Raw genomic sequence first — 15,558 nt, 5'->3', positions numbered from 1 at the left:
TGAAAAATAAAACTGGATCAACACTATCCATTTTAGATTGTGCTTATGGTTACTTTAACTTTTATTGGCCATATTCATGGCCACATATCTTGACATGTTTTCATGTCAATTTTTTTGATTCTTTTGGATCCTAAATTATACTCAGAGGCTGTTAGACTTGTGAAATCTAGATAAGCATACATACTTGCAGTGGCACTGTAGCTCGGCTTACATGGAGATGTGCAAGGGTAAGCAAGTCCACAAGGATTCTAATTCCATTTGAGTCCATGAGATCCTTAACATTTCTCTGGAAGACAAAAACACTTTTACCTAAATGAAAATTTTTCTTTCCAATGCGTATTATTACCTAAAGGACTCTCAAAGAAGAAAACATACATACATACATACATACATACATACATTTATTTATTTATTTATTTATTTATTTATTTATTTATTGAAAACATTTAGAATCTCTTTGGAAAAACTGACATACAACTGATTATTACTTAGTGTTTTAGGACTTTGTGTTCAAGGAACATGAATTTAGATAAATGTGAAAAGTGCAAAACAAAGACATTGCCTAAAGAATTTTTACTTAAATATATTCTGAACAAAACAAAATAAAAATAAACAAGGCCTGAAAGGAGTTAACACCCACAATAAATTCTCTGGTTCTCGGGATCCCTGGGTGGCGCAGAGGTTTGGCGCCTGCCTTTGGCCCAGGGCGTGATCCTGGAGACCCGGGATCGAATCCCACATCGGGCTCCCGGTGCATGGAGCCTGCTTCTCCCTCTGCCTGTGTCTCTGCGCCTCTCTCTCTCTCTGTGACTATCATAAATAAATAAAAATTAAAAAAAAAAAAAAAAAATTCTCTGGTTCTCAAATTATGCTGCCTTTTCCTAGGTTTTTATGTTAATAACCAGATTATTCTATAATCAGAAACAAAATCAGTTATATTAAAAACCTTTTAATGTTCCAATTCTTATAAACTTAAGATAAAAACTGGCAATTTCTTAGAAGTTTGGAAGAGATTATAATTTACATTTTCCTAAGATTTATTAATTATACTTCATTTTAAAACATATGCATTATTTTCTAAAAGTGAGAATAAAACTAAGTTAGAACATCAAAGATTTAAGATATAAAAGACTTGTTCAGATTTCACTGCAACACCATGTAATTGTGAATTAAGCTACATTTACAACTATGAATTTTTGTTAGAAACCAGTATGAACTGGGACGCCTGGGTAGCTCAGCAGTTGAGCGTCTACCTTTAGCTCAGGGCATGATCCCGGGTCAGGGGACTGAGTCCCAGATCAGGCTCCCTATGGAGAGCCTACTTCTCCCTCTGTCTATGTCTCTGCCACTCTCTCTGTGTCTCTTGTGAATAAATAAAATCTTAAAAAACAACAACAACAACAAACCAGTATGAACCTACTATAATGTCCTTTAAAAAAAAAAAAGATTTATTTATTTTAGGAATGCCTGGGTCAGTCATTTTAAGTGTCTGCCTTTGGCTCACGTCATGATCTCAAGGTCTTGGGATCCAGTCCTGTGTCGGGCTCTGCATTGAGTAGGGAGTCTGCTTGTCCCTCTCCATCTGCCCCTACCCCCTACCACTTGTACGTTCTCTCTCAAATAAATAAAATAAAATCTTTTTTAAAAAAATGGATTTTTTTCTTAAAAAGAAAAGCTAATATTTGAGAAAGCGCACAAGTGAGAGAGGCAAAGGAGAGGGAGAGAGAATGCCAAGCAGATCCCATGCTGAGTGCACAGCCTGATGTGGAGCTTGTTCTCACCACCCTAAGATCATGCATAACCTGACTTGAAACTAAGAGTCAGATGTTTAACCGAGCCACCCAAGAGCTCTGAGCCTATCAAAATGTCTTAAAAAGGAGAATATGAAGAGCTAAAGTGACTCTCTAGTTTATCTTGAAATTACTTATCATCAAAATGTATGCTGAAAAAAAAAAAATGTATGCTGAATAAATTAAAAACTTTCCATTTTATGTCAAACATTTATTTTACTTAAAGTCCAATCCTAAAGAGTCCTTAAAGTAAAATCAGCTATTGGTTTCATCCCTCATTATTCTTCCTTTAGAATATTATTATTATTAATTTATTCAGTATCTGTAACAGTAGGACAGAATGTACAGAGACTATCTGGCAAAAAATTTTCACTCCAGAAGTTGACAGCACACAGAGATTTCTGATCTAAAAGGAGAAGATAAGAAAAGAATCATGTCTGGATAATTAACTCAAGCTGTAATAATTTTTTTGTTATATACTCATGTGATTTATTTGGAAATAGCTGCCTGCTTAAGCAAAAATACTGTACCTTATTAAGGATCAACTTGTTAAGGAAGAGGATCAACCGATCTCGTTCAAGTTTATCTGTGCACTATTGAAAAAAATGAGAATTTAGTCAGAAGTGAACAAAAATACAAATTAAGATATTATCATTGATGGACAAAATCAACGCCACCAATAAGAAATAATGTCACCTTTTAAACAGCAAGAACATGAGAGAAAACAGTCAATTATTATAATTCTTCAATGTCCTGCATTCTCTGCAATTTTATATAACTTGTCTAATTTCCCTCGAAAAGCATATATATTAAAAGTCAACAACAGATTACTTTAGTATATAGCTTTAAGTACATAAAAATTGAAACCAATAAAAGAATTGCCCCAAATGACACTTCTCAATTAATATTCTAAAGTATTATTAATGATGTTTCATACAAATAACATCATGCAGAACACAAGAAGGAAACTTATATTTGTCTAAAAAATACAAAGGCTATGCTATAAGTACTCTGGTTCACTGGAATAACAGTAAATTAAAATTCAATAGTACAATCTGGCCTAACAGTAATTAATAAGGATTTTCATCTGGTTATGTTATTTCCTAAGGCATGTTTTATAACCTTATCTAGCATCAGTTTTCTAATCTATAAAGCATGACTAACAGTTAAGATAATTATAACAAGCACTGATGGCCATTTAAAAATTGGTGAATGGTTCTAAGGCAGTTCACTGACATTCAAATTGTTAAATTTAAGAGGAATAATATAAGCACAAGTGAAAGAACAAAGTATATACACTGCAACAAATAGGTTACACTCAAATTTGAGCTGCACAATAGATGAATGGGTCAATATGTTCTTTCCCCCAGGCAAGCTCAAGTGTTAAAGGACAAACTTCCTAAAATGTGCTAACTCAAGGTTCTCTTTTTTGGGGTATCACTGTAGTTCTAAAGTTTTATTATCTTCACAATTTTAAATTTAATATGCTAGCATGATTTAAGATTTTTCTAAAGTGGAAACCAAATGTACATACAAAATAGTCACTACTTCTTTTACACACCTGTCCAGCTCATCCATACTTAAAGATTGGTAAATAGGTCGCTAAAGTCATTCAAAAGCAGCAACTGAAAAAAATAAACTGACATGGACAAATACTAACCCAGCAGTCATTTTCCTACTCATCTAACTTAGAATTAATCAAGTATAAGGTAAACTACAAAAAAACTCATGCAGAACGTTACAGTAACAATGTAATCAAACAGAATTTATATTCATTTTTGAAAATTTAACAAGTATGCCAAATGCACTATCTAATAGTTTCCTTAAATGATATTCTTACCCTCTCTAACATTCCAATGATATATCTCGTATCTGTAAAAGGTCCTATTTCTTCATGACATCTGCCATAAACAATAGCAAGGGCTTGTAAACATAAACACTTCATGTTTACTTTTGGGGTGAGCAGGAAACGATGATAGAGCTCATTGAAAAATTCATATCTAGATTTTAAAAAAAAGTTCACAACAGAATTAGCCATGAAACTAACAGTGAAAACAAATATAACAAGATATGAAAAATAGCTTACGATCTCTTAATTGATCCACTTTCTTCATTCTCATCTTCCTCCAATAGTAATCTCAGGTAATAGTCTCCTATTTTGATTTCCTCTGCCAGGCACTCATATTTAACCTTTGTTAATAAATGCACATTAGAGTATTTTAGTTTACAAGAAGGTTTTGGCAGTTTCCACATAATCACTTCTTAAATTCTGTTTAGAGCTTTTTTCTTTCTTGGTAAGACCATCTTTAGTAGAAAAAAATTCATCATTTCTTAAAATATCTAGCAATTCATTATTATTAATATAACTTACTATTTTATTTTAGTTAAATGTTAAAGAGTTGAAATTACATACCAATTGTATGAATGTAAATCTTGCTGATAACTTTCACAGGACTATATTGTACTAATAAGGGTGAAGGGAAAGAAGGCTCAAACACTGTTAAGAGAATCTGTTTCACTCCCTTCTCACAACCAACTATGGAGTAAGTTGATCCTGCACATACACAGTTTGTGCAATTCACACAAGCTACCTCAGGATTTCCCTCATCTCCCAACACATGAACTGCACTTTATGGTGTATTTTTATTTATTCATTCTCTGCATGTCAAATTACCCAAGAATACAAAGGAGGTGATAGATGAAGGAGTGGTCCATGATGATCAGGGGATATGGTAACACCATGACCTTTTGACCTGTACTCAGGCTACTTGTCTAAAGTAAAGATTTGCAAGCAATTGTAAAAAGGAATTTCCTACTGGCCAAATTATTAAAATTCATTTTCCAAAGCCTAAAAAAACTAATTTCTAAAAATATGAACTATATAAAATCAAATATATATGTGTGTGTGTGTGTGTGTGTATCCATTTCACTTTATAAACTGAGCATTCAATTCATTCAACTTTTATTAAACAGATACTGTGTGTGCTATGCACTGTTCTAGTCAAGGATACAGCAATAAACAAACGTAAAAATTACTGTCCTTATAGGAATAGCAGATAAAAAAGTAAAACATACATGGTAGCTAGGTGGTAGGTAAGTGCCATGGAATGAAATAAAGCAGGGAAAAGGGAGAGGGAGAGAGAGAATGTAGGGAGTTGTATGTATATACAAAGAGGGCTGTGTTTTTAAAGATTTATTTATTCATTTTTAGAGAGAGAGAATATAGCGGTAGGAGGAGGTGGAGAGGGAGAGCAAGAGAGATAATCTCAAGCAGGCTCCCTGCTCAGTGCGGAGCCTGATGCAGGTCTCAATCTCACAACTCAGAGATTATGACCTCAACTGAAATCAAGAGTCAGATGCTTAACTAATTGAGCCAACCTGATACCCCTGAGGGCTCCATATTTAAACAGTGGCCAGGGAGGGCCTATCCAGATGATAATATTCAGTTAAAAACCTGAAGGAAGAAACAAGTTCTGAGACTAATCTAGGGGAGAAGAATATTCTAGCAAGTAGAGAAAGACCTTAGGTCAAGAACCTGAATTTGGTGTTTCCAGGGAAGTCAGTGTTGCTGGAGCAAGAGTAAAAGGGTGAGTAGTAAAACATGAGATTAAAGAAAGAATGCTTAGGGCTAGGGGGTACACCAACCTTGTAAGCCATCTGAAGAACCCAAGAACCCAGGCTTTTTCAAAATGAAATGGGAAGTGATAGAAGCACAAAAGGGCTCTGAGCACAGAAATAACACGATCTACTTTAACAAGATCATAATGCTATGTTGGTAACAGATTAAAGGGAGACGAGTGGGTAGCAGAGATATTGCTACAGCCCCACAGAGAGAAGATGGTCCGGTTCTGGATAAATTTTGAAAGTGTACTGAATAGGATTTGTTGACAAACTTGATTTGGGATATAAGAGAAAAGAGGACTTCAAGGGTTTTGACTAAAAAATAAGGAGAAGCCATTATCTAAGATCAGAAAAGACTGCAAGAAAAGCAGGTTTGGGAGAAGAACAAGGGCACAGTTTTAGAGCTCCAGTTGCTTATTGGGTATCCAATTATAAGATAACAGTATGAGGTCTCGGAAAGAAAATCTGAGATAAAAATCTGGAAGTCACCAGTAAACAAAAAATGGTCATGAGGCAATGAATATAAATGAGAAGTCCAAGATCCTTTGGGCCAGTTTAGCAGTTGAGAAAAAAAGAAAAATGAAGCAAAGGAGGAGTGCACAGTGAAGGAGGAGAAAAATCCAGGAGAACATAGACTCCCAAAATCAAAGCAAAGGAAGTTTTTTGAAGAGGAGGGAATGAGCACAAGCAAATCGTTGTATTCTGCAAATGCAGTTGGATTAAAGATCAAAGCCTACAGGGTCAGGAGTATGCTTAAATTAAAAACTGTTATGAGGGATCCCTGGGTGGCGCGGCGGTTTAGCACCCGCCTTTGGCCCAGGGCGCGATCCTGGAGACCCGGGATCGAATCCCACGTCAGGCTCTTGGTGCATGGAGCCTGCTTCTCCCTCTGCCTATGTCTCTGCCTCTCTCTCTCTCTCTCACTGTGTGCCTATCATAAATAAATAAAAATCTAAAAAAAAAAAAAAAAAAAAAAAAACTGTTATGAGAGCTTACAGCACACACACACACACACACACACACACACACACACACACACACGGTTATCTACTGCCAACATTTTTTTTAACCAACATGTTTCTTTTTTTTTAACCAGCATGTTTCCTGATCTTATTTTGTTGTTCTTCACATCAATATTTTACTAGAAAAGCAAAATATGATCACATTCAGAATCAAACTACCACAAAAAAAAAAAAATTAAACAAGGTGTAAGTACAAGGAAAAAGGTAGAACTAGCTGTATTTCAATGGAGGAAAAAAAACCTAAGGAAGAAAAACTAAGCGAAGAACAGATCTAGAAAGCATGGGATCAAATTCATTAAAACTCCTATACGATCTCAGATACAAAACCCAGTTACTTAACATAATGCATTTTTAATTTTTGTCTCAGATAAATGCTAAGGTTTTCTAATATTTCTAATATTTCCTCCACAAAATTAAGAAGGAAAGGTAAAAATGTTATATAACCACAAATCTTTTAAAAACACTCCACAAATAATATGTACTTTCAAAAAGAAAAAACTAATATTACAAAAAGCAAACTTTACCTCAAATTCATGATGGTTCCAGGAGATCACATTAGCACTACCAAGCTCTCTATCAATATTAAATGCTCTCATTTCAGATTCAAGACTATCTCTCAGTTCTTCTCGTGTTTTGAAATTCCAAATTAGGTTTGACTTGGCATGATCCTGACCAAACCTATAGGTATAATTAGAAAATAGTAGAAAGGAGTAAACATTAAAAAAAAATCTATAAATATACCTTATACATTTTTAAATAAGAAAACACTGGAATAAACTTCAGCAAGTGTAAATAAAATCTCTGTAAATTTAGTAGAATGTACAATTCTATAAGGTAGAATCTTAGTGATAGATAAGAGTTGTACACTATAAAATTCTTTAACCTTTTCTGTATGTTTGAAAGTTTTCAAAATAAAATGCTAAGGGAAAAAAAATGAACCCAAACCACAAAACAAATCTGTGTGGATTTCAAAACAAGGAACTGATACTTCAATTTCAATATTTATTGCTAGTATAAATTCCAGTCAGAGAATAATTACTATTAGATATTAAATTTCAGGTTGGGGATAAGAATTTCTGAACTATGCACCTGGATGTAAAGTGTGTAGGATGAGCAACATTGTAGATTAGAATGTTACAAACTACCTAAGAATACAGCTATACTGCCGTGTTCTGATTGATATTTGTAAAACATCTTCCTTTTATTCCTGAATAATTTAACTACTGTAATAAATTTGGACACAGGTCTGAACTGGAGGTGGATGGGCACAATATCCTTTCATTTTCATTCTGCAACACTCCTACAAAGTCTAATGTCAAAGTTCCAAGAAAGTTCTAGGGGAGACAACATAATCCTAAGGAAGAAAATCAGTATTTTTAAGGCTATACTATATACTATATTTATACTATACAATTTAAAAGTACTGTGGGAAGTTTCCAAAACACTTGTTTTCCTTTATAAGTTACGGTATAATTAATATGTCAGCTTCCAGAATAAGCACTGTAAATTATCCCCCAAAATTTAGCAAATCCTCAAAATGTTTCAAAGTCTTCTTATGTGCATATGTCTGTGTGTGTTTGTGGTGGAGAACGGTGGGCAGGGGCAGTAGATGGAGAAGAGGTAAACAGAACAGAAAGCTGGAAAAGTCTGTTAGGCCAGCTAAGCTTGATACCCATTTCCCACAAGTCTCCTTATGTTTTCATCATTTATCTCTTTAAAGTAATCAGCTGAAAGCCTTAATAAAAAATTAAAAGTAACTTTAGCTCCTCAGACTACCAATACTGTACTATAAAAGATATTAATATTATGGAAACATTGTTAATCATACCAATCTTAACAGTTACAGTTCTTGACCTCAGTAGTGTAAAAATACCCATTGCATAAAGCGTTAGTTTCAGACAAGAAAAACCTATTATGATTGCTCTAATGGCAATGCCAAATTTAACTTGTTGGAAAAGAGGCTTTATGTTTACCTATAATAGAAGAGATCCCAATTTGCTTCTATTTTTATTCTTTGTCTTCTCTTTCGAAGAACTACTGGTTTTTGATTTATATTCTGGAAAAAACAATAAGACTTCATAGTGCTCAATCTGGGGCTATCAAATAGGCTCAGTCAGAAAATCATCACTTTATCAGTGATACAAAACGTTTTCTCTATCAAATTTTGGCAGAAACAAATTAATGAAGCAAAATCTATAAAGTGTGAATATAAAATTATATCACAATGTAATAAATAGGCACTAGCAGATATTTCTACAGTGTTGTTGAAGCATTTTCCATGTAGCCTACAGTTATTGTTTTAACACCAAATTTTGTTACAGTTTATAATGACGACTGATAAAATTTATAACGATCAAAAACAGTGACTTGTTTTAAACATTTACATTACATGCAGTTAATACACAACTCATGGGACAACAAATGCAAAATATTATAGGCTATTAAACTGCTACCAAAGCCATAAGGAGCAAGTATAAATTGAAACAGCTAATGGATAAGAAATATGAATCTACAATCAGACACATGTGAGGTGAGATTTGAATTTAATTTATTAGACAAAGAATCTCAAAGACAACTCCACATGCCAGGCACTTGAATGCATTTCACACATGTAGCAGGGACTTAAACTCACCATATTGTTTCTGTCCTGAATTTAATTGTAAAAAGGAAAAAATGAAAAAGTTTTAAATAAAAATAAAAGAGTGAGTCTGTATGTGTTACGCTGCATCTATCATACGAATTCCACAAGGATGTCACCAATATAAATCATCTTCACTTTAAGACAGAGATCCACCTGCTTCTCTAAGTCTATGACTCAAATTTTAGGCAGTCATAAACCTATTTGAGAATTCAAAGAAAGCTATGGCCCCTATTCTAGAGAAAGACATATACACAAGGCTTATAACTAACTGGAGGTGAAGAGTTCAAAGATTTCTGGAAGTCTATATACATGGGCTGGCAATGAGGAATCTCTGCTCCAGGTCAAACCTGTAAATATGGCAAAACATTAAAATTCTGATCCTCAATGTGACAGAACCAAAAAGTAGAAAGTAATAGAGAGTAAAGCACAGAAGTCTATAACTTAATTAAAGAAGTGACAAATTATATAAAATAAAGCACAATAAATAGAAAGAATAAAGGCTGAGTAGTAAATTTTAAAAAGTAAATACTGTTTGAAACATGAAACCTATTGGTTACATAAGGAGAGTTTTAATGATAAAACTTTCTCTAAAACTTCTAATTAAGAAGCACTTTCTTCAATTTCTCCGGCCCTCAGGACAAAAAGCTAGGAGTCTAGACTAGTGAAAATGTAAATGCTACACACAAAAAGGACAACCAGTTCTCCATAAACAGAGTTCACACTTAGGCTAAAACCCCTAACTAGTTAAATTCCTCAACTAAAATAACAAAGTAAGTAAAAAGCAATTTTATACATTAGTCGAAGGTTATTATTAATCAAACACAGAACATTAGCTACAAATGAAATTGACTTAAAAACATTCTGATTAAAATATTTTGATTATATAAGAAATGCAGTTCCTTTCAAGGCTAGCCAGTTAATCTTGATAATGGTTAGTTTTCAGACTAGCTAAAGCACATGATCATTCCATATTTGGGTGTTAATATTTCTACAAATAAAATAGTCCCAAAGATTATTCACTGTTTCTTAAAGAAATTAATGTTAAAAATAGTAGTACAGTAAAAATAATCTCTTTATTACCTAAAGAGTTTCTTGACCAGCGTATCTTTTGGCATCATTACCTGCTCAATGTTTTAGATAACACCCACATATATGAAACAGACCAATAAGACATTATTGCTATTAAAAAGCATTATTTTCCTCTGAATTATTTTCTTTAAACAGCATATATTATCCACATTTATAGCTAAAATAGCTTTGTGTTCAAACTTATGCTGGATAAATGTTACATATGAAATTGGAATCCAAAAACTTACTTCAGTTAGATAATTATATCCAACAGCTTGAAAACTATTATTTTAGAAATGGGCTTAATTACTTGAAGTCAGCGGCTCATACTTTTAATAACTGAAAATCAGATCATATCTGTAGATTTTTGATTACTCGAATGTTTCAGGAATATTATAATGAACAGACATGTATATAGTGCTGCTATATTATTATTATTTTTTAAGAGAGAGCGTGCGTGAGTGATCGAGCAGGGAGTGGGGGAGAAGGAGAGAGAGAATCTTAAGCAGGCTCCCTACTCAGCACAGAGCCTAATGCAGGGCTTGATCTCACTACCCAGAGATGATGACTTAAGCTGAAATCAAGAACTGGAGGCTTAACCGACTGAGCCACCCAGCCATCCCTATTATTTCCTTGCTTTTACATAAAAGCAGCCCTCCAGAATAGAGAAGGGAAGTACTGTTATTTTGATTTTATGAAAGAGGAAATAACACTCTGAAAACTTGTAACTTGTCTTAAACAATAAAACTAGTCTCAGATATAGGTCAAACAGTTCAGGGCAGCCCCAGTGGCGCGGCGGTTTAGCGCCGCCTGCAGCCCGGGGTGTGATCCTGGGGACCCAGGATCGAGTCTCACATCGGGCTCTCTGTATGATGCCTGCTTCTCCCTCTGCCTGTGTCTCTGCCTCTCTCTCTCTGTCTCTATGAATAAATAAATAAAATCTTAAAAAAAAAGTTCAAAGTGCAATATCTCTTCACTATCCTAGCCATTTAGAAAGCATATCTAGTGATTCTTTATATTGCACATATTACTCATACAGTTCAGCATAAACTCCTTATGCTCAAATTCTACAGAACTGAATTTTGGTCTCAATTTCAGATACCACATGACTATAATTCTTCTGTGGCACCTGATGTCTACATTTAAATGTTCTAGCTTTCTTCAATTTCCCCGGCCCTCAAGACAAAAAGCTAGGAGTCTAGACTAGTGAAAATGTAAATGCTACACACAAAAAGGACAACCAGTTCTAGCTTTCTTCAATTTAGGTATTTTATATAAAACTGAATATAAAATTCCACCCTTAAGTTTTCCTTCATAGCTTTTCAGTTTCCATACTAATTTATTCATAGATGTTTCTTTCCTTCTTTTTCTGAATTTTATTTTATAGCTATAAAAATAAAGGTGCTCTTGTTTAGCAAGAGGGAGAGAGAGAATCTTAAGCAGGCTCCACACTCAGCACAGAGCCTAATGCAGGGCTTGATCTCACTACCCAGAGATGATGACTTAAGTTGAAATCAAGAATTGGAGGCTTAACAGATAAGAAACCTGCTTGGTGAGGTATTTATATTATTTTCTTTGTATAAAGAAATAGCTACCATTAAGTAAAGAGACGGTTTAAGAGAAAGAATGTAAGTGTGGTCAACAAAAATGGTGAGATCAAGTCAACTTTTATTGATTTAACCACTGCACATTTTATCCTAGACACAAGAATACACATTACTGAATTAGGTTCTATTGATCATACTACATGCTAAGGAACAAGAGACTAAAATGGTTTTTGATCTGACCTTGATTTAAGGAGCTAATACTGAAAAAATTAAGTACATACAGTATATTTAATTTAAAAATGTGAATCTTATTACCAAAACACCTATCTGGCTAGCTCTGAATAAAAATGCTAAACAAGAAGAGCACCTTTATTTTTATAGCTATAAAATAAAATTCAGAAAAAGAAGGAAAGAAACATCTATGAATAAATTAGTATGGAAACCGAAAACCTATGAAGGAAAACTTATGGGTGGAATTTTATATTCAATTTTATATAAAATACCTAACTAAAATCCTATCAATGATTCATAAAACTATGAATTAAGAAAAATTTATATAAAAATATGAATCAGAATTAGGTGACATTTCTTCATATGTTCAGTCAGAAATATCTGACTACCATCTCTGTGAACTGCAACAATGAAAGCAAACCTACAATATACAGAAGTGCTAGAAGCGTGGAAGCAGATTTTATTTTTACCTCTTTTTGTGCAATGCCCATCCTATCCCTCCAGTGCATCAACACAAGATCTACTTTTTCTTTGGCAAATTTTTCAACTTCTTTAGCAGCTTTTCCAGCTAGTCTTTGCCACTCTGGAACTTTATTAAATTTTCCATACTGATCCTGTAAAATAATGTTAAAATCCATTATACTCCTGTTTGCAAATTTATTTTTAAAATCTAAGTAAAGCTGAGTCACACTATTTATTTTACATGATAAAATACATACTGGATGTTGGGGGCTCAGTGAAGAAACAAAGTGAAAATTTCTACAATAAATTATACTTTTGTCCAAGAAATCTTAACTTTTCTGCTTAAGTTTCAAGATGATTCCTACGTGAGAGATGGTAAGATGTGAATGGGAAATGGGTGTAAATAGAAAAATGGAGTGAGGAAAGGAAAAGAACACATATAAGACATTATTACAATGGTGTATCTTGAAAGATGTTTAAGTAATTTTCTCAGAGATAGCCCAATCTTAATAATAAACATAGTTTTTATTTAAAAAAAAAAAAAGTCCTACCCTAAGTTAATTTTTTCACTGTTGGCCCCTTCTAACCAACATTTATCAATCACACATTATTTGTAAAATATCACATTATACGTATGAATATACTTTAAAAAAAATCCATTCCTGAAAGTGCCAACAAGCTGAGTTAAGGGAAACAAAACATACAAGATTACTATTATTTATAATATTAGATTGTGGTGATGGTTTTATAACCCTATAAATATACTAAAAATTACTGAATTGTACACTTAAAACAGGTGAATTATACGGGATGTAAATTTTACCTCAATAAAACTGTTACTAATAATACTACTTTTGGTACTACTATTCAATATACAGTAAATTCTTGGCTTATTTTTGGTATGTATTAGAGAGATTATTCTTTTCAACCTGAAAAGACACTTAGGACAATAATTATTTACCATTGCTATTTTCACATTATCTCTAACATGCATCCGATCAGCATCCTTCTCAGGAACTGGATCTGAGCTGTCCAAGTATGCCAGCAAGCCTGGCGGCTAAAAGCAAACACACACAAAACATAAAATCCATTTTCAAAACAACTGTGCAAAAGAAAATCTGGCTTTCAAAACCTAATTAAATACTATGATTTAAGCTAGTAAGGTTAGCATTTATTATGTGGTAACTCCTTTGATAAGCATCTTTTAAATAAAAAACAAGCAAAAACTAAAAACATCCTTTAACAGTATAAACTCACTCAATGAAATTTTATTGGGCAAGAATACATAAATCTTCTTGGTCATTGAACTGACTTACCAAAATGCGTTTCAACAAGTTTGTTGCAGTTGCATTATCAGCTGTCCAGAGTCCCACTAAATGTCTACTTAGCTGTCTGAAAAAAGCAGACGTTGAGAAAGGTTTGCTGCTTTATCTCAGCTAGAACAGAAAGGAATTTTTAAGAACAAAATATCACATAAGAAATATGGCTACAGCAAAGAAATCATTCTGATGTTAAATATTTAAAGTTAGTATTCTGATGTGGAGAGGTGTAGGAGATAGTAATTAAAAATATTGCTAATATTCTAGAATCTTCTCTGAATCAAAATGCTTCCCTGATAAACTAATTTTCAATGGACTTGAACATGAAGAAGTAGGTTTTTATTTCATTTAAAGAGGGAAAATAAATGAAACACTTAGACTTGATGATACGATTAGTTTGTATAACAAGTCCTGATATAGTGAGCATATAGCATTCTGGCATTCTTTGGAATTCTGAACATGAGCAAAACTCAATAACTATGTTCTAATATAATCTTTCTGGCAAAGTCAGAGATAGAAAATATTTTAAGTTGTGGAGTCTGGAGAAAGACTTAAAGCACTTAAAGCAAATTATTTTACTCATGCCACTTTAGAGGTAAAAGCACATTCTGGTTCAAAGTGAAGAATATAAATATAAGATCCATGTTGAGTCTATGATTTAGTCATTTATTAATTTTAACCCTCACGATATGTTCCTCAAGAGCAGAGAATATATTTTATTCACTGTTGACCCTTCTGTGCTTTGGTAGGAATGCAAATTGCCATTTGCTACAGGAAGGAGTATGAAATCTGTGAGAAAAATAACCAAACCTACAGACATATGTATTTACACAGGTTACATTCCCAGAAGAAAAGTCTAAAAACCCAAATTATGTATACTCTATCACAAAAAAAAAAAAAAAAAAAAAAGGAACACGACTAAAACTGTTCATTTCGATGTCTATTTGGAAATTCAGTACTACTGAAACAATCATAATTTCTTCCACGTGCATTGGATAGGTATCATTTATCAGGGATTCCTGAAAAGGCTTTAAGTAGGGACAAATGGGATAACATTTTATAATAGCGATCTGCATAAAGCAATGCAAATGAAAAGTGGCAACTTATAAGCAGACAGCTTTTCAATAAATACTGTCACTGATCACAGTAAGGGATGTAACTGATTATTTAATAAAGAGGAACACAATAAGCAAACGTCTAACTTGGGGGTTTAACAGAGTAAGATGTCAAACACTGCCTATTTTAATGAAAGATGGTATCTACTATCACTAATAAGTACACCAAGGAAATCATCTTTCTTTTATTTTTGTCCTCTCAGGCAACACAAAAGACTACTTTTGTGGCCATCATCTGTTAAGTTGAGGGATGCAGACTGCCTCTTATAATAGCACAAAGAGCAGAAAACTACTGGCAAGGAGGCATACTATGACATCCAATAACTGGATATAGGTGACAAAAAAAGGAAATTCATGATATAACGAAGTAAACCTAAGTCAGCAATTTGTGTGATCATTTAAAAAGTCTGAAGAACATGATTAAAAATATTTATGATATCCTTTTTCTTAAACTGAGTCATGAGTCATAGTATGCTAAGGATATTTGAAGGGTCACACATCAGAAATCAAAGAAAGATTAAAAGGGATGGAATTCACATGGCCTGGAATAAATGAACAGATTTATGTGCTTCCTTATATTTGAAGGATTACTATAAAAAAAGACAATTTACCAAAGGAGAACTTGCTTAACTACAAGAGATTTAGGATACCTAGGACAGTTAGATAAGGTTTTCTGGATTCTTAAGAGTACCTAACTGACCAAAGATATTTAAAAATTGATATGATGGTCCACAGAAAATAA

General features: G+C 33.3%; 1 protein-coding gene across 6 annotated transcripts in view; it reads right to left on the bottom strand.

Annotated features, from left to right (window-relative positions):
• DNAJC13 (DnaJ heat shock protein family (Hsp40) member C13) overlaps window positions 1-15,558 on the bottom strand; it is a 117,826-nt gene that overhangs the window by 47,811 nt on the left and 54,457 nt on the right. For 5 of the 6 annotated variants that reach the window (XM_038570856.1, XM_038570855.1, XM_038570859.1 and 2 more), the window contains 10 exons: window positions 13,699-13,774; window positions 13,344-13,439; window positions 12,391-12,534; window positions 9,066-9,080; window positions 8,407-8,489; window positions 6,958-7,111; window positions 3,877-3,980; window positions 3,631-3,790; window positions 2,321-2,383; window positions 185-286 (listed from right to left, as the gene is read on the bottom strand). In XM_038570856.1, the coding sequence (XP_038426784.1) occupies window positions 185-286; window positions 2,321-2,383; window positions 3,631-3,790; window positions 3,877-3,980; window positions 6,958-7,111; window positions 8,407-8,489; window positions 9,066-9,080; window positions 12,391-12,534; window positions 13,344-13,439; window positions 13,699-13,774 (997 nt within the window). The remainder of the gene's footprint in view (window positions 1-184; window positions 287-2,320; window positions 2,384-3,630; window positions 3,791-3,876; window positions 3,981-6,957; window positions 7,112-8,406; window positions 8,490-9,065; window positions 9,081-12,390; window positions 12,535-13,343; window positions 13,440-13,698; window positions 13,775-15,558) is intronic. The other variant, XM_038570860.1, reaches the window with a different exon arrangement.

Source organism: Canis lupus, chromosome 23 (genome assembly GCF_011100685.1).
Source record: "Canis lupus familiaris isolate Mischka breed German Shepherd chromosome 23, alternate assembly UU_Cfam_GSD_1.0, whole genome shotgun sequence".
Lineage (NCBI taxonomy): Eukaryota > Metazoa > Chordata > Mammalia > Carnivora > Canidae > Canis > Canis lupus.
Note: the sequence above shows the minus strand (reverse complement) of the source record. Positions and strands in the feature narration are given on the sequence as shown.